Genomic DNA, 19,288 nt, shown 5'->3' with positions numbered 1-19,288 from the left:
TTTATTCTCCTTTCTTTACTTCATACGTATAACTTTAATTAGGTATATTCATTCATGTATAAATTAATATATTATTATTTGTTTAAAAAAAGAGCATTACTAAAAAGGACACGGTCGAAGCTAATATACTAATACACACGAACAGTTAAACTAGAATCAAGTTAGATTAGAAAAGTAAACATCTGACTTTATTACTTTTATGCGTGGTACAAAAAATATTTACCGCCAAAATGTCTGAATGACGACGTCAGCGCCCCTTTACATAGCAGATTATAAGATTTGTGACCGTAAAAGGCTTGTTTACCTGCAATGCTCTGTTTATTTCTCTTTAATGAAGGAATAATTAATCGATTTAAATGCGACAGTCGTAAATAATGGGAACAAAAATCTTGAAGGATATACAAAGTGATATAAAACTTTTGATCACGGTGATAACTGATTTCGAGGTAGGTTATACTGTATTTGAATAACTTCAAAATTGTTGCACGTCAGTACGAATTTCTTTAATTCTTTTCTAATAATAGGAAGATGAAGAAGGATTTCAAATTTGCGAACGTTTTGCTGTATCCAATATCAAACATCATCAATATCTTTCGGTCAACAGTCATGCAACGAAACAATCTATCAACAATATTATTACCAAATTATCTATATATGGGAAATTTAAAGAGGCCAAAAAGTTTCAAGAACTCGTTGATTTCTTTTTAACTAGTTTTGATTTCGACCATCATCCGCAGTATGATTTACAATGGTCTTTGTTGGCTTTATTGTTAGATTTGTCGTCTGATATCGATAAAACAGATTTGAACAATTTAAAATCCTTTCAAGGAGAATTTAATTCTAATGTCACTATTGCAAACGAAAAAGATGCTATTCAAGAGATTGATTGGGCAAATTATTTGAAAGAAGGAGAAGAAGATTTCTTTTGTGATTTCAAGAATGACGAAAGTAGTGATGTAAGCATTTAATATAGTAGACATTTGTTTATTGCATATCTTGATTCATAGATTTATCTGTATATAGGAGTGGTCAGATGATGCAGAAGAAGTACCAAACCTTTCTTGTGTTCCTGTTGAAACAACTTTGACAACTGTAGATGGTATATTGTCTGCAGAATCAATAGGCGATGTTAAATATAGCTCTGATATAGTAATGCAGTCATTAATAGAAGAGGTTGAATCAAGAAAATGGTTGATGTCAAACGTTCAAAATACATGGTGGAACGAATCGGTGATTTATAAATATCCTGTTTGCAGCAAATATCCCGATGCACATTTCTGTCAAATTTGGTAATTTCTTTGCAGACCTTAGCATGTTACGTAGCGCAATATTTCCAAGTAATCTAATGTATTAAACAGGCATGAAACAGTTCATAAGGATTTATCTGATATTATTCTGCTTAATGAGTACCAAGTATGTAAGGAAATATTATGGATGTTCCATGTTCAGACACAGATGACAGTATTTAAGCAAGAAAGTGAATTTTTATTTCACATTCGTCCTAATGTATCTATACCAAGTTTAACTACTGTAAGTGTTTGAAAAATTAGATGACGATATAAATACAATTATTTTTATAAATTATTCTTACAGATTGCTTTTCAAAATATGCTATCTCCATTTTGTGAATATTTGTCTATGATACACGATATAGAACAATTTGACAAAGAGTTATTGAGCACAGATACAAGTTACCTAGGGTATAAAAAACCACCATTTATATACGAAGCATATAATGCTGCGATTAAAGAAAAACTCTTAAGTTTTAGAATGGAGATTATAAACATAGAGAAAGATATTACAGCGCAAGGTATATATAATGTTATGTATTATATTTACATTTATTAACTACTGTCATCTTTACAGCTAGTAGCCAGACACTTTTGTCTTTATTAGCCCGTCTAAGAAAGCCTTTAAAAAGAATAAAAATATTGCACCAAGTTCATAAAGTGTCTGTATCCAACTGGAAATTATCATCTAATTGGAACTGTGCGTCCAAATTACTTTCAAACTTGCTTTTGGAAATAACAAATTCTCACTGTCAAGAAAAGACAAATATATGCGTTAATTTATATTTGTCTATTATTCCTGTATATTTGAATATTATTGATACATTGTTAGGTGAAGGACGTTTAGAAGATTGGAGAAACGAATTTATAATAGAAAGGTAAAAGATATTGAAATAATTGCCAGATTTTTTATAAAAACTACTTATGTGTATATATATATATGTATTAGAATTTCAGACGAAGAAGTTGCAAAAAATAAAGATCAATGTGTAAAATTTCTGATAAGACCTTTGGATGATATTTGTTTAAAGGATAATGTTATGCATTTATTAATTACCAAGGTGCAACATATTGGACACAGTATTGACTTGCTTGTATCGTTAAATCGTATCACGGAAATGTGGAATGAAAAAATGAAATCTGATGGTACGTTCACTTGCGATAATTAATCTATTTTATTGTTATATTTCATAAATATAATCGAATTTTTTCAGAAGAGAGAATTTCTCTAAAAGATGAATTTTATACCTCGTTATTGTCTGAAATATGCAAATACACAACTCAATCAGAAGAATTAATTGATGTGTCGCCATCAGAAGTAGATGGGATTTCGTTTATTTCAGAGTATGATGAAGACTTGGAAAAAAATATAATACAACAATTATCAGCAGTGAACAATCCGTTTTTAATGAAAGCCTTTAAGGATTATATACCACCAGCTTTATATGGGCAAGATATGGTAGATGGTAACAAGTGTATATCTGCTAACTCCTGTAACAATCGTCGAAACAAATTGTTTAATAGGTACTTTTGTATTATCAGATTTTTATATCTATTCAATCTATACAATAAAAATATATGCGTTTATAGATTACAGGAAGTTGCAGAACACGCGTTACCATTAAAGAAAATTTTAGAAAAGATATTGTCTGAAATTTTAGATTTACGCTACAGTAGTGCAAGCAAGTTAGTAAAAAATATAATGATGCAGGAATATAAATTGGAAGCACATTTGAGATTAATGAGATCCGTTTATATGATGGAGGCTGGCCATATTATGAATAAATTTTATCAAATATTATTTCACGAGGTATATCAGAATTTTTTTTAATTAACAACCATTGTTATAATATGATATGAAATAGGTAAATCAATAACATGCTTTTTACAGATAGAAACTAATCAAATGTGGAATAATTCATATTTTTTATCGTGTATATTAGAAGAAATACTTTCTCAACAATGGCCAGATTCTAGTTCACACTGGTCTATTATAGTGCAAGATGTTAGTACGCATCAAGTGGTACATGCTGTAGATAGTATAACATTGTATTATGCAACAGGATGGCCTATAAATATCGTCTTAAATGAAGACATTCTAACTAAGTATAACGAAATATTTCGATTTCAATTGAAATTAAAGTGGGCCTTATGGACGTTAAATAATTTGAAATTCGTGGGTAAAATATTACATTTTTAATTATAATTAAATATATATTTGCAAAAAATGCATGTGAATTTAACTTGTTTGCTTTTAGATCTAGAAGGTTTAAAGTCCCTACATGTGAAAAACAATATTGAACACTTTCAAATAAGACGCCTTGAGAGTTTACGTTTCTGGTTATTGCATGCTATAGGATCGATTCATGCTTATCTATCAGGACAAGTATTACAAAGTTTAGGATTCATGTTCGATCAATCTTTAACTCAAGCCGATAGTCTCGATGGAGTTATATCTGGTATACATTATAGTACATAAAATCTACTGTATGTTACATCCACAACTTACTATCGTGTAACTCTTTTTTTTCTATTTCAGTCCACAGAGAATATTTGGATAAAGTTTACAAACATTGTTTATTAACGGAAGAATTTGAAGATCTAATGACGACTGTTAACAATGTATGTATATTAAGGTGGTTATTATTTTGCATCTAATGATGTAAACTCAACGTTTAGCTCGAAATAAATAATTTCAAATTCATTTTCAAATTTCAGATCTTTCTTTATGTTTAAATAACAGAGGTTTAAATACTCTTAGATATCGTTTATTAAAACGAGCAAAGAAAACGTAAAAATTTAACTCTTGCAAAAACCACACGTGTATTAAGAGTACTTTCTTTACTGAATATTTTTACGCTTTTTTTTGTTTGTTTCAATAAATGATATTTACAAATATTAAAAATCTCTGTTATTAACATATAAAAAAGTATGTATTCTTTGGCACGCTTTAATATTAGAATAAACGGCTGAAATTTGAAGATGACTTCTTTTTATTTATTTCGAGCTAAGTCGGGCTTATCAAAATTCCTCAAAAATTTAAATAACGATCACCCTATGTACGTATTTATATATGTATATAAATTTGTATTATATATTACCTACTAACACAGACACTTATTTAATACAGTTAATAGAAATGTGTGTTCATATCCGAGACCGTTGGGACTATAAGAAACTATTACATACTGTAACGGAGTTAAGTTTAATGGAAAGCAGTTATATAAAATACCACACATATCTTGCATTGACTTTACATAACACAATCCAACATAAAGATGCGGATTATCGTAAGTCTTATATTTCGTTTTCTGTTATATACATAAGATGATAAGTTATATTTTAGATTAATTATCACGCGAATCTTCTTCTATTTTTACCTGTTTACAGTGGTGGGATTAAGTTCAGCCTTTAACTGCAGTATGCCAAGCATATAAAATATTAACGTATCATAAGATTTGTTTATAGATGTTATTCTCTCATCGTCGCAAACTGTCGTATAAGTTTTAAAATTACATTATTAATGTAATTATGATATCATCTTTCTTCCATTACATATACTTTCGTTCTATGTCAGTCGTCAAATGTAAATTATTATTTTGGATAGGAAAAAGAAAAGAAAAAAAAAAAGACAAAAACAAAGTGTTACACTATAGTGTACAGTGTACAGTGTAGAAAAATTCTTTGGAAAATTTCATTTCAATCTTCTTTCATTCCCGACATCCTCTTCTTTTTTCCCGCTTATCTATTACAGATAAACTGACGCCGCGACAACAAATGAAGTCCAAGGACGTTTTCGATGAGAATAATGTTGGCATGAATTTCATAAGCGATTTGAGTCGTAATTTATTGACGGAGATAGCGTTCCAAACTTTACCACCTTCGGGTATTCCAATTCCGATACCAAAAATGATTCGTAAAAAAGATTGGCAAGTCAATCGGTGAGAATAAATGTGTTTAAACAATTGAATATAAAAAGAAAAAGAAATTACTTCGTTAAATTCCAGTCTCAAGTCAATATTGTCCGAACATTTAATCGAATACGAACAAACGTTCTCGTACTTACGTTGGTATCTGCATGAAGAACATTACGTTACGCTTTCCCCCTTCTCTAACGTCTTATCGAATGAAACGAAACGTATTATCAACGACACGTTCGAAATTAGTAAGCTATGAAACGTCGAAAAAAAGTATATATTTATATTTTGTAACAAGTGCCATTGAAAGATATTGAATTCTATCTGAAGATTGACTTTGTTTCTTCGTCGAAAAAACGAGAATTTAAATTGAATCATTGACATCTTTTTTTTACTTTGCATTGAGTCGTATGATCGTAGATACGTTTACGTTGAGCGAACAGTCGACTAGACTCGATATAGATGGCAGATCGATTGATAAAAAAAAAAATGTTATTACAACGATCGAGATTATTAATCAAGTTAAATGAAAAATAATGACTGGTGTTGTTTCGATCGACGATGTACTGAATTATGTAAACGTAGAATCTTTCAGACGAGTAAGACAATTCTTGTGTGTATTCTTTGCATAAGAGGAGAATTGATAAAAAGACGAAAGAGAGTTATTTACGATTAGTGTGTGCGTGAGATACGCGAGGCGGTAGGAAAGGCGGCACGTTAAGACGCGCTTCGGGCAAGTATGGTCGGTCTCATATGGGCGGAGCATATGGTCTGACGAATGACGGTCAATGGTCCGTGCGTAGAAATGGCGCACGCCTTAGGAACGCAACTACGTTTCCTCGATTTCCTTTCTTTGTAATTTTTCCCTCCAAACTATCACGTTTTTATCGATTACGTCGGTTCGTCGTTATTATACATCGCGACTTGACAAAAATTATACAATTTGAAAATGTTCGTATCAATCGGCATAAAAAATTATTAATTTATTATACATTTTTATATATAAAAAATTTAGTATACGAGAATTTAGCATAGTATATTTATATACGCATAAAATTGCTAACAATGATTTACTTTTACGCGAACATTTGTAAACAATTTTTGTTGGATTAGATCTGATCAAAATATTATTTTTGTTATATTATTAATGATTAATTTCATACTATTAAAATTTTCTGGTTTTTCAAGTACATACTTTATTCGAAAAATTAACAATACTTTTAGCAATAATTTCGAATATCTTGAAGCGAAGAAACGACATGATTTTTTGTATCGCGTATTGGTAACGTCGGTAATAATCATGGGTAAAGTAGAATGGAAAATTGTTTTCGAATATTCTCACGTAATATCGTTTACGAATAAACGTATCTCGATTATCGTAAATGTATTTCGTTTGGTATCACGCCAAACATTGTAATCTTTGAATGAAATATTTTTTTTTTCAATGTAACATAAGAAAAGCATTAGTAAGCGGTCGTATCGTCAGCAATGAGCAGAGTTGGTAAAACAGTACAACGTGTCGATAATGTTACGTTTACGAACCGTCTCTTTCTAATGCAATGAGTATGGTACAATTATTGTTCACTAAATACGTCTGTTATCTAAAACAAGTAGAATCGTATTAGCATTTCTATTTAGCGTATAATTATATCAATAACAAAATGAAATTATATAAGTAAAAAAATCTATACATACGCAATACGATCCAAGTTTTGTCACTGTACACTACAGTAACAACTGTATCATAACGATCTGAAGTGGGATTTGATAATAATTAGATATTATTGAGTACGATTACGAAGAAATAAAATCAAAGCGGGCTCTTTTGTTAAAGACTGAGTTATGTATTGAATTGTTTAAAACGAATGTAATTTACAAATTAAGCGGTATAATTTATGGAATACCTAATTGTAATCCATCTATAAGAATAATGGAGAGAGAAATCTGGAATTATAAATGGAACGTTAATACAATGGATCCGTTTCAGAAGGTCGGACGACTATCGAGCTTATATCTTCGAGTAAAGATTTTATTGAAATATAAGGAATCTGTACCAGACAGAACTAAAATTACTGCTGAATTTGGTACTACTACTGGGGTTCACATATTGTACATACCTGCGTAACCACTGCGTTATTTATTTTTTCTCATGCTTACTTTATAAGTAGTTTGAATGTTTATAAGTACACAAACAATATCGAAGGTACGCGCACAGTCTATTTGAAAATTCTAAACCTAGACAGGAGTTTTTCGCTAGACCTGCAGTTGCACTTTTTATGCATAAAGATTCAATGGGGTTTTCTGCTTGCTGTTTTCTTTTTCCTTTTCGCTATTTACAATTTTTATCGACTAAAAGATTTATAATCCAGAGCGCGAATTATTATTTTTTTTTTCTTTTTTTTTCCATTTGATATTTACAATTTTTACATGATATCTCTTCAATATACAGCGTTTTAAGATTACACAACAATTCTTCCGATTTTTTTTTCATTTTCTTTTCTTACCTTGTAATCATTCCACCATCGCAATTTAAATTGCTGGGAAATTGAACTTATCTATACACAACTATCCCCGAATACGAAAGACGTACGAACCTTAACGTAGCTATATGTATACGCGATTACGTTCGGGAACGCGAGAGCACTTACTCTGTCAATAGTTTTGGGCGCGCTTTGCCTTACGCTGCGAGTAACGATAATTTTTAATTTTACATCTGTACGTGTCAAGTTTTATGCGAAGAAAAAGGCAAGCAAAGAATAGAAAAGGCAAGAAAAGAAAAGAAAAAAAAGGACAAATTATCGACAAGCGAAAAGTAACATCGCAAGAAATCTTTCTTCGACGAGGATATCATCGTGCACACGACCACAACACTACATTACGAATGCAAAATTTTTAGTAGCCGTGATGCGGTTTAATTTAAATAAATAATCGATACATGTCAAACGGCGCGAGTTCGCATTTTATTCCCCTCCCTCCCCCTAATGTGAAAAGCTTCAATGACAACGGATATTTAAAACTTTAATTTGTTCGAAGTAGGAACATCTATTTGATAAAATACTCGCGATTTTCGTTTACAAATCAAATTGCATGTTTTAGAAACTTCTGGAATCTCGAGTATCTTTTTTCTCTTTTTTTTCTTTTTTCTTGTTTATATATATATATATATATATATATATATATATATGCATATATATATATATATATAATATTTTTTAATACAAATAGACATTTAAACGTAAAGTTATATAAGTTTCGTTCGAATTCATTCAAAACAAGAAACTTGTCATTAAAACAAATGCATTGGCTGTTATGATAAACTTATTAAACTTTCAGGTCCAGTGCAGAAGAGCGGCAAATGACGCACGAAATTTCGTTGTCCGCCAAACGTGGGTTGCAGCGAATATATATTTCGAATATAGCAATACACATGAGCGCGTGATTGATTCTCCATCGACGCCGTTACCTACGTACTTTACGCACGCTACGTATTACTGTATGATTACATTCAAAATAACGCGTAACGCATGCCTGACGGGCAGCAAATAACATCGACGTACGTTTATTTGCTGCTCTCTACACTGAAGCTAAACTTCACAGGTCTAACTTCGCTAATTAAAAAAAAAAAAAAAAAAAAGAAAGAGAAGCAACGGATCTCACGGTATCGCATAATCTGATTTTACGTATTCTCGATGGAATCTGCCCTAAGAATGTATGTATAGTCTTATTACGTTAACGTAACAGATTCAAGATCTACATACGTATTTCTTCGGTATATCCGTAGTACGTCCGTTTAAAAATTACAAAACGCGAATCAACTAATACAATGTAACGTAAATGACAAAAAGACGAAAACATGTACGATATAAAATTTATTTCCTTCGGAGAACACGTTTTACCAAAAGAAATTGAAAAAAAGAAAAAAAGATAAGAAAGAAGAGACAAAAAAGAAAAAAAATTTTCGTACTCGTAAGACATAAATTAGTTTAATTGCGCGTTTTTCAAGAAAAAGAAAAAAGAAAGAAAGAAAAAAGAAAAAGGAAAGAAAGAAAAAGAAAAAAAATATATGGAAAAACCAATTTTAAACGCAAATAAAGATTAATTGCGAGTAATTATACACAATCGTGTACCATTCGACGCACATTATACTTATTTTTCTTTCTCTCTCTCATTTTTAGAGCAGCTAAGTTCTATAAAGCGTTTCAAAACATGCACTGTAGTGCGTATTGTATCGTAATAACTCGACGGTGCGCATCATTTCATTAATATTTTTACTCTCTGCAAATTTGTCGTGCGATCACAATGTCGTTTTTATTTTTTCTTTTTTTACCGATAATGGCGTTACACGAATATTTATTAATATTTACCATCATACCGCAGTTTCACGGACACGCTCACACATACTCTCATACACACACCTTCCTACTAGTAGCTCGCGTTTCTTTGCAAGAATTCAAAGAAAATGAAAAAAAATTCAATGTACAGTAACGTAATTACAAGAACTATTTTCGTGATCGTTGCAGCGTAAGAAGAAGCAAGAGAAAGCATAAATTACGACGTCTCTCGATTTATTCATTTCTATCATTAAACGTCTCTCAACGCAACCGCGAGTTTATACAATTAAATCGTTAAAAAGTAAGTTTTTTTTTTTTTTAATCGCTCGACGACGACGACGACGAGGTCGACGACGATTTGCGCAGACACATAATAATCGATGTGTGAAAATAATTTATGTATTTACAGCGATTTAATACAACGAGTCAAAGGGAGTATCCGTCCCTTCTCTTTCTTTCATAGAACGGGTTAATAAATGTCGCTTTTGGGATCTCTCTCGCGAAAAAATCCCTTTTCCGTCTTACACTCTCTAATGGTAACCGTTTTAAGATTCACGGTGACGTCCGTTATGAAGACTTGATCGGCAACCGGATTTCTCGCATGCCAATACTCCGTACCGGGACTCGACAAAGGAACGTACATCTCGGGCCTCGTTATTTCAGTTTGTTTAATGCTCGTCGCGTTGTTATTATTGTTGTTGTTGTTGTTGTTGTTGTTGTTATTGTTATTATTAACGTTATTATCGTGGCTATGATGGCCATTGACTATCGCGGTTAACCTATTGTTATTCGTGTAGGAATCCGTGGGACTCGGTGATTTGTGACCGTTCGTATCTACCGTCGTGGAATTGCTAGTCTTTTCTTGTTTTTGTTCGGGTAGATGCCTCTTTTTCACCGGCTGATCCAGAGGTGTGTCCACTTGAGGAGACAGAGAAGCGGTTGACGGAGTACGAGGTAAAGAGGGTGGTGGACCATGAGGTACGTCGGCTTCCGGTCGTTTCTTGTCTTGTATCGGCGGGGCCAATGTCGTTGGCACTGCTGGTAATGGTTCTTCGGGCGTGGATTTCACGCTCGAGGACGACGGCCTTCTACCGTTTACCTTGTGTCCCTAAAAAGAGACGATGCATAACAATGATCTCGCTTAAAGAAACAAGCAGTATTCTTCTCTTCTTCCTTTACCGAGGAAACATGCCAGATTAGAATTCGAGTTCGTTAAATGCGAAAGTTCAAAGAATCCAAAGCTTTGCAAGTTTTTGACATAAGAATCCTTACGTGATAAGACGACGGTGAATTGCCTTTTAACGGCAACAAACGTGGTATTTTGTTCGGTGGCGGACTACCGCTGCTGCCACTGCTCGGACTGCTGGTAGTAATCGTAACGCCGATTTTTCCAGACTCCTTGCTGAGAACCTCGGCTTTTCTCTTGGTACCAGCTGGTTCTCTCCTTGGAAGTAAGGCTATATCAACGCTACTGTTCGAACTGTCCGAGTCGACGCTAAACGTCGATGCCAATAGCTCGGGTGGCGTAGGAGATTCTTGTCCGTCCAACGAACTGGGTAACGTGTCCTCGTCCGGTGCGACGTGATTCAAATGCGGTGCAGACGTACTACCCGTCGTTGACTCGTCCTGACTATCTTCTCCCACTCTTTCGTCTCCACCAGGTTCTTCGACAACCACGAGATTGGCCAATACTTGCTCCTTTACGAGGAGACATTTCAAAAATTATTATTTTCGTTCGTATCCGCGGCGCGAACAAAACGTGTAGTCGCGAGAAAGTTTTTCTTTTCGATCCAACGATTTGGTAAAAAATGAAAATTCTCTTACATTGTATCTCGTATCCCTTCGCCTTGGCCTTCTCGTAGATACGTCTCCGCTTTTTAAACTCTCCTCGTACAATTCGATCAGCCTCACGTCTAAAATATTTTCCTCGGGTTCCCATGTGTTATATCTACGGATAGTGCACGAGAAAATTAATATAACGATAAGAACGAACTCTTTTGACAAATTCTTTCGTCACGAGCTTCGTGGTCCACTTACTTTTTACTCCATCCTTTCCACTTAACAAAATACTCCACTTTTCCCTAAAACATAACAAACAGGTATATCGATTATGGTGATCGATTCGGACAAGAGGTACGGAAAACGCGAGCCGCTGATAATAAAATTCTGGGTAAACGTGAATCCTCGAATTCGCGATAAATGAAAAAGAACAAAATCGAAAAGTTGACAAATTTTACTAGTTCGTACTCATCGATACATCGTAAAGAACCAACCAATCGAGGAGCAGAACGAATCTGGTAAACCTCTCGGTTAGACGAATCGCGTGCTTCGAAGAGGATCTTTTTTCTTTTCCTTTTGAAAAACACGAACAAGTTTTCATCGCGACTCAAAGACGAGACGAGATTCGAATTAACCTTTCGATGGACTTTCGTTTGCTTTTGGAAAGTTTCCTTTTCTCTATCTCTATTTTTCGTCTCGCTCGTTGTCAGTCGGACAGTCGTTCGTTTGAATAAAAAAGAGAAAAAAAGTATGTTTACGCGACGACAGCGACGAGGACGAGGACGAGGACGAGGACGAGGACGAGGAGGACGACGACGACGACGACAACGACGACGACGACGTGATATGGAAGGAGGCTAGACTCCGACGATGCGGACATAAGCTCATTGGCGACGAAAAGATACAGAGAAAGATGGAAAGAGGCGAAGAAAAAGAACGGAGAGGGGAGCGGAGGGTGCGAAGAGAGGAGGCACGAGGACGTCGGGAGGAATGTTAACGAGGGAAAGAGACGGGGGGAAGGTAAAGAAGAAAAGAAGAGAAAAAAAAGGAGTAAGAAAAAAATGACGTGTGCGTCGCGTGCGAGCGCGAAATCCATCGAGTGGCGCCACCTAGCGAGGAACGGGGAAAGCTATCCGGCAAGCGCGCAACACACTTCACTTACCCGCCTTTCCCTTTTCTTCGTGATCCGCTCGGCGGCGTAAACCCTGTCACCGAGATCCATGACACTTATGTACTGTTCGTAGTCACTGTGTCGTCGTCTTCGTCCTCGGAGGAGAGGCGATGCACTTTGACGACGGTTTTGTACACCGTCCACGATCGCCGATCATACGCACCGGTGACACTAATGCGCTAAAAAAAATGGTGTCGCTGCAACGCACGGATCGTATGCAGCGAAACACGCGTGTACCATAGAACCACGCACACAGAAAAGCAGACGTATCCACACCGATTCACGTGTGCACGAAAATGAGCAGAAAACACGTATACGCGCAAAGAAGTTTCACACGCGTAACGAATAAATCACCGTCATCGTCATCGTCATCATCATCATCATCATCGTTCGTAGGGATCTCTCGCTACCGTCGTACGTAATACTCGACGACGATGACGACGGCGAAGAGGAAAATGTCGTTGATGATGGCGACATCGAGACGCACCAAATTTGTTTCTTTCACAGTCATAAGGATATCCTGGGGGGATCGAACGTGGTCGACGAAAAAGCTGCGATTGGAGCGATTCGAACAAATGCGCGTTAACGCACGGAAAGAATCGAGAGTAACGAAAGCGGCTTTTAAAATGGTTCCGACAACATTTTACGTGTTAAAAACATTCTTCCTCGCGACGGTCGATCGTCGTACGTAAGAAGCAGTACGTATCGACGCGTTTCGCTCGCTGTACAACCACGACTACTACGAGAGCACTATTCAGCATCGCACGATGTTTTTCGCACCGATCGTGTGTACCACGACTACCGAGAGAGCGGTAGTGGTGGTGGTGGTGGTGGTGGTGGTGGTGGTGGTCGTAGTGGCGGTGGTGGTGGTGGTGGCGGCGGCGGCGGCAATGGTGATGGCGGCCGAACGACAGTTCACGGTTGAGCCGCTATTACAACGGCGTGCTGCCACTGCGACCGATGTTTTTCGAAATGTCCGATAGTTTCGGTAAGACCGGCGGAGACGAGCGAGGATGGCCTACGCGCACGTCTCATCGAGAAACGAATTTAACGCGGTAGATCGTGCCTTCTCAACTCGCGCGAGTTCCTCGTGTCACTTCGATGATCCACCTGTATAGTTCGACATCAAATTATTTTGTTTTTCAGTCCCGTTTGTCTTTTTCTTGATTGACGCAACAACTTTCGTTATTCCGTGCACCGAATCTCCTTGCAGTGTCTCTCGCAGCTACCGGCCGAAGACTTGCGTTGTTTATTCTGGATTCGATCGGTAAAAACGTTTTTATTCCGATACTTGTGTGTCTCGTCTTGTTCTTTCTCCCGTTGTCGTTGTCGTTATTACTTGTTTCATTTGTAATCTGCTACTGTTACTGGCGCTGTCGCCACCGCTGCCGCGGTTGTCGCGCCGCCGCCGCCGCTGCTGCTGCTGCTGCTGCTGCTGCTCCCTTCGGGCGAGATCGGGGCTCGTGACGTCAGCAATTTTCCCTCGCCTCGTAAACACCAAACATGGCCGTCGCATGGATATACGCTGGCCGAACGCGTCTCAGACGGATCAGCAAAATTGAGAGTCTATCGGAGATTGACCGATCGATGGATCATTGAACGATGGATCAAAGATCGTTTGACAATATCCGTGATCACAGAACGGCGAGTATGGGTGCGGAAAACTGGAGCGTCCAACTTGGACCGTCTAGCACATTCTGTGGATCGAGGCCGACTAGAGCCGAAGTCTGCCGAACTCCCCTCGAAAGCCTAATGGACTCGCCCGAGTCGCTTTTGGTGTGGGTAGGGGAAAAGAGAGAGAGAGAGAGAGAGAAACCTGAGGTAAAGGAAAGGGAGGGAGAAGTTCTGAACGGTAGTGATGCGTAAAGGATGCCGCGTAAGAAAGAAGGAGAGAGAAAGAGAGAGAAGTAGGGGGAAGAGGAAGACAGCAAGACGTGGTGGGGATAGAAAGAAAGAAAGGAGAGAGGGAGAACGGTAGAGAGAAAAGGAGAGATAGAGCGCGCGCGCACGGTTGAACGATCACGATGGGGAGAGGAAAGAAGAGAAAAGCAAGAGCAATGGAGGTAGAGAGAAAAGAAAGACGGCGTGAGCAGAAGCACCGTCCTCGGAACAAGAAAGCCGCTTGCCCGCTCTATCGCTCGCTCGCTCGTTCGTTCGTTCGCTCGCCTGCCTGCCTGCCTGCCTGCTAGCTAGCCAGCCAGCCAGCCAGCCAGCTCGGCAGCTCCGAGTCCCCTTCTGCTTTCCGTATATGTGTGCGTGCCCGTTGATGTGCGAGAGTGTTAGTCGATGCAACGTTGCCACGTCTGTTTCGTCGATAACACCGTACCAAATGTCACTGGCGCACCACCGGTAAAATCGAAGCGTCTCTCTTCGCGCCTTCCTCGCGATCTCCCGATTTTTCTAACGAATCGACCGGCAGGGTGCGTACTTCCTCTCTTCTTCTTTCTCCTCCTCCTCCTCCGCCTCTTCTAGCTCTTCCTCAACGATCGATCGGCTACACTTTCTTATCTCTCGTGTAACAAAAATTACACGTACAGACGACAGCGCAATACGACGTCGTCCTCTCTCTCTCTCTCTCTCTCTTTTTCTCTCTTTCTCTCTCCTACGATTCGAAGAGTTCTCGATGATCCGACAACGTCGCGCGTCTTCTTTTACGACGTTCTGTCACATACTACGCACACGTAACACATATATCTATGGAGAGTGAGAGAGACAGAGAGAGAGAGAGAGGGGGGGAGGTGGGAGGAAGAGAGAGAGAAAGAAAGAGATACACAGTCACGGCGTCGGCAATATCACACGCACGCGCGCTTCTACGAGAAAACGTAAAATCCTCCCTTCCTTCCTTCCTTCCTCCTCTTCTTCTCGAGGCTCGAAGGTAAACCGTGTATAAATGCGTCACACACAAGGATGAAACGAAGAAGATATAAGCGAGAGAAACACGCAGCAAGCACGGTACGGTACGAACTCGTTCGGCGAAAGCGACGTACCTACACTATACGCGACGAGAAACTGCACGCAGAGAGAGAGAGAGAGAGGAGAGAAATGGAGGGGAGAGAAAGACGGAGAGAGAAACTACATACGTTAACGAGCGGGAGACGATCCTCTCTCCGCAGAAAACGCGTTCAACTTGGACGGATCCCGAAACGAGAGTGTCCTCTCTCCTCTCCTGTATTCGACACATATAGACAAAGCGAACACGCGCGCACACACTGCGAATACGTGTTTAGTTCGATGGAGGGGGTAGAGTGCGAAAGAGATGGAGATATGATATTTAGGAGAAGGAGTAGTGCACGACGCGAGCGTGCTCGAAGCGCGGGGGAAGGAATATGCTTCGTCCTCCGACGTAAATACGGCGAGATAAAAAGAAGTAGGAGAACTATACGCGATTGGTTAGTCTTGGGAGGCGCCACCGACACCATGAGTCGACTAACGATCGTCGACCAATCACCGTCGACGTACAGCCCACTAGGCTACCCCACGTAAGCCAAGAGGGCGGGTACACGAAGGACGATCGGACGATCGTATTTAGTCGGCTCGCTGGTTCTCTCGCGCGCCTTTATCCCCACTACTTCGTACTCTTCCTCATCTACTTCCTCCTCCTCTTCTTTACCGGCATCCTGCCTCGGTCTCCCCTCTCCTCTTATTCTCGATCCATCTCACTCTTTCTCTCTCTCTCTCTCTCTCTTCCTCTCTCTTTCTCTCACACGTCACACTCTTCTCTTACGGTTCTTTATCCCCCTCGCGCGTGCAAGAAAGTCGTATGGCATTGCGCTACCGGTCGCTTCTCTTCTCTCGCGTTCGTCACCATTCCGATACACGCGTGTGCATGTATACGCATACGTGTATGCGTGTATATATATATATATATATATATATATATATATAGCATATATATATATATATAGCATATTTTTCTCTATGCGTTGAATTACACGCGTGCTAGTGAAAACCGAAGAGCACATGGAGACTTGAAGCGGGACAGAGATAGATAAACGTGCATGCGTCGTATCGGCTACGTGCAGGCGAAAAACGCGCGCGCGCACATATTCTCTTTCTCTCGCTGGCCTTCGGTCCCCTTTCCCGTAATACGCTTGAGGGGTTAGAGGGAGAGTATCGGGGCGGGGAAGTCCAACGCACCACCACTACTCTCGATGGCTATTGAAATACTCTTGGTCCTGGTTGAAGAGCGCTAGTAGAGTAATGCGACGATGCCGTACTTTTTCTCTCTCTCTCTCTCTCTCTCTCTCTGCATGTAACCACTAACGCTAGGCCGGAACTATCTTTTCTCTCCCCACCTTATTATCCCCACTCTTCTTTTTCCCCTCCTGGTTCTCTCTCTCTCTCTCTCTTTTCTCTTTACTTCTCGAGAATCGTGCTCGGAGAGTCTCGACTTTTCTCTCTTACTCTCTCTCGTTCTCGCAGCCGCGTTCGTCGCCCTTCTCCCCTCTCCTTCTCTGCTCCCATGCTAACCATTTCGTACCTCGCCACCACCGCCACATCGTTCTCTCGCGTTGCCCTTCTACGGACGTCGCGATTCACACACACACATACCAATGTGCATCATGTACGGGTAACGTACTCCCTCTTTTCCCTCCGCCGTACCTTTGCCAACTTCTTTAAACCACCAATTTGGTTTCACGACTTCTTTCCACCTTCTTTATCCTTCTTCATTCTCTGACCACTTGCGATTTATCTTTACCTGCTCCTATGTTATTTCCGTTGAAACTTCCCCTTGTCAGTAAAACGCGTAGGTATGCGTAACTCATGATAACAATGTTGGAAATGTGTTACTTCCATTCGAATTCTTTCTCCTCGATTGTTTTATCACGGATGCCAGAGATTTCTGTGGTTGAATACGGAGAACGTGTTTATTGGCTGGCTAATTTTGCATAAATCAATATCGTTCACCTAATATGCTTCGTAATTTTTTCATCGCGGTTTATTTCTTTTTTATTTTCAAACAGCGACCGATCGTAAGAAAATCTGATATACTTACGTTGCAAATCGATTTTAGAAAAATTTCGTGCCGGTTATCGGATATTTCCACAACATTCAATATTTTAATTAATTCATAAATTATAACTTTTATGAATGATAGATAATGTTTTGACAAAAATAGGTGAACCGTTTCGTTCTTCTTCTAATCGATTATTTTTTTCTGTCACTATTTGTGAATTCGCTTGAATTAGGATATAGAAAAGTAATTCATAAAATGACTAATTAATTGACTCGACTAATTAATCAAATATATAAAATATAAAAATAATAATATAAAAATGTAAAAATATCAAATAACCTATTTGCTCGAAGACGAAGAGGAAAATAGATATCTAATGTCGAGTTTTACTCAGAGTTTTTGATATCGTTGTCACCTGCTGTTTTATCACAAGTCTTCTGATCTTTTCTCGAGATAAGATTCGCGTTTAGAAACGTAGGTAGTCGGTACAGCCAGTGCTGTGCCAATGAAAAATATTAAGTAATTATTTATGTCAGTTAGGATCTTGGAAGATCGATAAAAATCAAATCAAATTATGTCGAGTTGGTAATTAAAGAGAAGAATTTAGCAAAATTATTGATACATGATGTATTATTTAGAAATTTTTGGAAACGAAAGTATTGTACCAGTTATTAAATAAATATTAAAGCGCGGAAATGAGGGAAAATACCATAATTTTTTACGAAAATCATCGTCATTCTTCTTACGAAATTTATTGAAAAAATATATAGTTGCATTCCATTGAACGCATATGTGTTATAAGTTTGCAATAACATCCATTTAAGCGTTTAAGTGAAATAGAGATTAGAATGAAAATCAATATTGAGAGAGAAAAAGAAGATGAGCGCGTTGAAATAATCAAATGCAATGTGTAACAAAGGCTCCGACTGTCTTAAAATAGCAGTTGCGTCGCCGATGTAATTCTTAAACGTCGCGCATCGATGAACAACGCGGACCTTGATGAACAATGCGTCTCTACGGTCTTAACGCGTGTGCACGTAGAACGAGGCTGCACCTAAAACGAACTCTACTCCCAATACAGTGTTGAGTTAATTAAGGCTCTTGTCAATGAGCGAAGTAATGGAGACAGGAAATTTATCAGATCGTTTCTTTTTGCTTCAACGCTATCATGGACGATCAAATATAATTTCTTGCGAGTTTAGATCAATACCGTACTTTTTTTATTTATTTAAATTATTAGGTATATTCATATTTACTAGTAGTTTAAATTACGTCAGGCTGAATCAAGAAAAATGCACGTAAATATCTATTACAGTATTTTCTTTGTGCAATGTATTCCTTTATGTATGTGCTTCCTCAGAAATGCTTTAAGTATTTACCTAATAATTATTAACTTGACACAGTTCATTTCTTTTAACAAGAAATGGGAGAAAGAGAATTTGTTCGTTTATTTTTGGATAAATTATTGCACAGTATCTCGGTTATCAACCGGAGAACCGAATCGTAACTCGTGAGTGTTTGCATCGACGTTACTTCTTTTCTTCAGATAAATTATTATATTGACATTTAAAGTACTTGAAATTATGTTCGAATTCCCGTAAATATCTACTATAATATTTTTTTATACAATATAAGTATTTACCTTCTTAGAAATACTTAGTAGATGCTTACTCACGTAACCTAATAATTATCCTTAACACAGTTGATTTCGTTTAATGAGAGACAAAAGGAATACAATTCATGATTGATCCTTAATTTGTTTATTTTGACATAAATGAAAGATATGATTTCCAATATCTAAACGTAATTTATATGGCCAACAAAAAATTATCGATCACCGAGAG

The 19,288-nt window shown here is 37.8% G+C and overlaps 2 protein-coding genes across 5 annotated transcripts; one reads left to right on the top strand and one right to left on the bottom strand.

Moving 5' to 3' along the window:
* Positions 1-113: 113 nt before the first annotated feature.
* Positions 114-8,001, top strand: LOC127061812 (gamma-tubulin complex component 5). Of its 4 annotated transcripts, none has more exons than XM_050989184.1 (14): positions 118-446; positions 525-956; positions 1,024-1,289; positions 1,359-1,506; positions 1,594-1,810; positions 1,867-2,167; positions 2,239-2,435; positions 2,504-2,813; positions 2,880-3,099; positions 3,181-3,469; positions 3,548-3,748; positions 3,829-3,911; positions 4,420-4,579; positions 4,680-8,001. In XM_050989184.1, the coding sequence occupies exons 1-14, from the start codon at positions 375-377 to the stop codon at positions 4,724-4,726; spliced, it is 2,943 nt and encodes a 980-aa protein (XP_050845141.1). In that variant the 5' UTR covers positions 118-374; the 3' UTR covers positions 4,727-8,001. The 4 variants fall into 4 exon arrangements, with proteins under 4 accessions (XP_050845143.1, XP_050845142.1, XP_050845141.1 ...); XM_050989183.1 differs by having other exon boundaries at positions 122-446; positions 1,359-1,530; XM_050989185.1 differs by lacking the exon at positions 4,680-8,001 and having other exon boundaries at positions 115-446; positions 1,359-1,530; positions 3,829-3,925; positions 4,420-4,568.
* Positions 8,002-8,377: 376 nt separating this feature from the next.
* On the bottom strand, positions 8,378-15,650 carry LOC127061814 (polycomb group protein Pc-like). Its single transcript, XM_050989190.1, has 6 exons — positions 15,391-15,650; positions 12,479-14,997; positions 11,575-11,618; positions 11,362-11,485; positions 10,810-11,235; positions 8,378-10,645 (listed from the first exon to the last, which is right to left on the bottom strand). The coding sequence occupies exons 2-6, from the start codon at positions 12,536-12,538 to the stop codon at positions 10,007-10,009; spliced, it is 1,293 nt and encodes a 430-aa protein (XP_050845147.1). The 5' UTR covers positions 12,539-14,997; positions 15,391-15,650; the 3' UTR covers positions 8,378-10,006.
* Between the last annotated feature and the right edge of the window lie 3,638 nt (positions 15,651-19,288).

This window comes from Vespula vulgaris, chromosome 2 (assembly GCF_905475345.1).
Source record: "Vespula vulgaris chromosome 2, iyVesVulg1.1, whole genome shotgun sequence".
NCBI classification, from domain to species: domain Eukaryota; kingdom Metazoa; phylum Arthropoda; class Insecta; order Hymenoptera; family Vespidae; genus Vespula; species Vespula vulgaris.
Note: the sequence above shows the minus strand (reverse complement) of the source record. Positions and strands in the feature narration are given on the sequence as shown.

What these genes read in the sequence shown, in the direction of transcription:
- LOC127061812 (XM_050989183.1), top strand. Translation starts at nt 375, where the DNA reads ATGGGAACAAAAATCTTGAAGGATATACAAAGTGATATAAAACTTTTG. An exon ending in ATCAAATATTATTTCACGAG is followed by an intron (nt 3,100 to 3,180) that starts GTATATCAGAAT and finishes TGCTTTTTACAG; the next exon opens with ATAGAAACTAATCAAATGTG. An exon ending in TCTCGATGGAGTTATATCTG is followed by an intron (nt 3,749 to 3,828) that starts GTATACATTATA and finishes TTTCTATTTCAG; the next exon opens with TCCACAGAGAATATTTGGAT.
- LOC127061814 (XM_050989190.1), bottom strand. Translation starts at nt 12,538, where the DNA reads ATGGATCTCGGTGACAGGGTTTACGCCGCCGAGCGGATCACGAAGAAA. An exon ending in GAAGGGATACGAGATACAAT is followed by an intron (nt 11,236 to 11,361) that starts GTAAGAGAATTT and finishes CTCCTCGTAAAG; the next exon opens with GAGCAAGTATTGGCCAATCT. An exon ending in ATTCACCGTCGTCTTATCAC is followed by an intron (nt 10,646 to 10,809) that starts GTAAGGATTCTT and finishes GTCTCTTTTTAG; the next exon opens with GGACACAAGGTAAACGGTAG.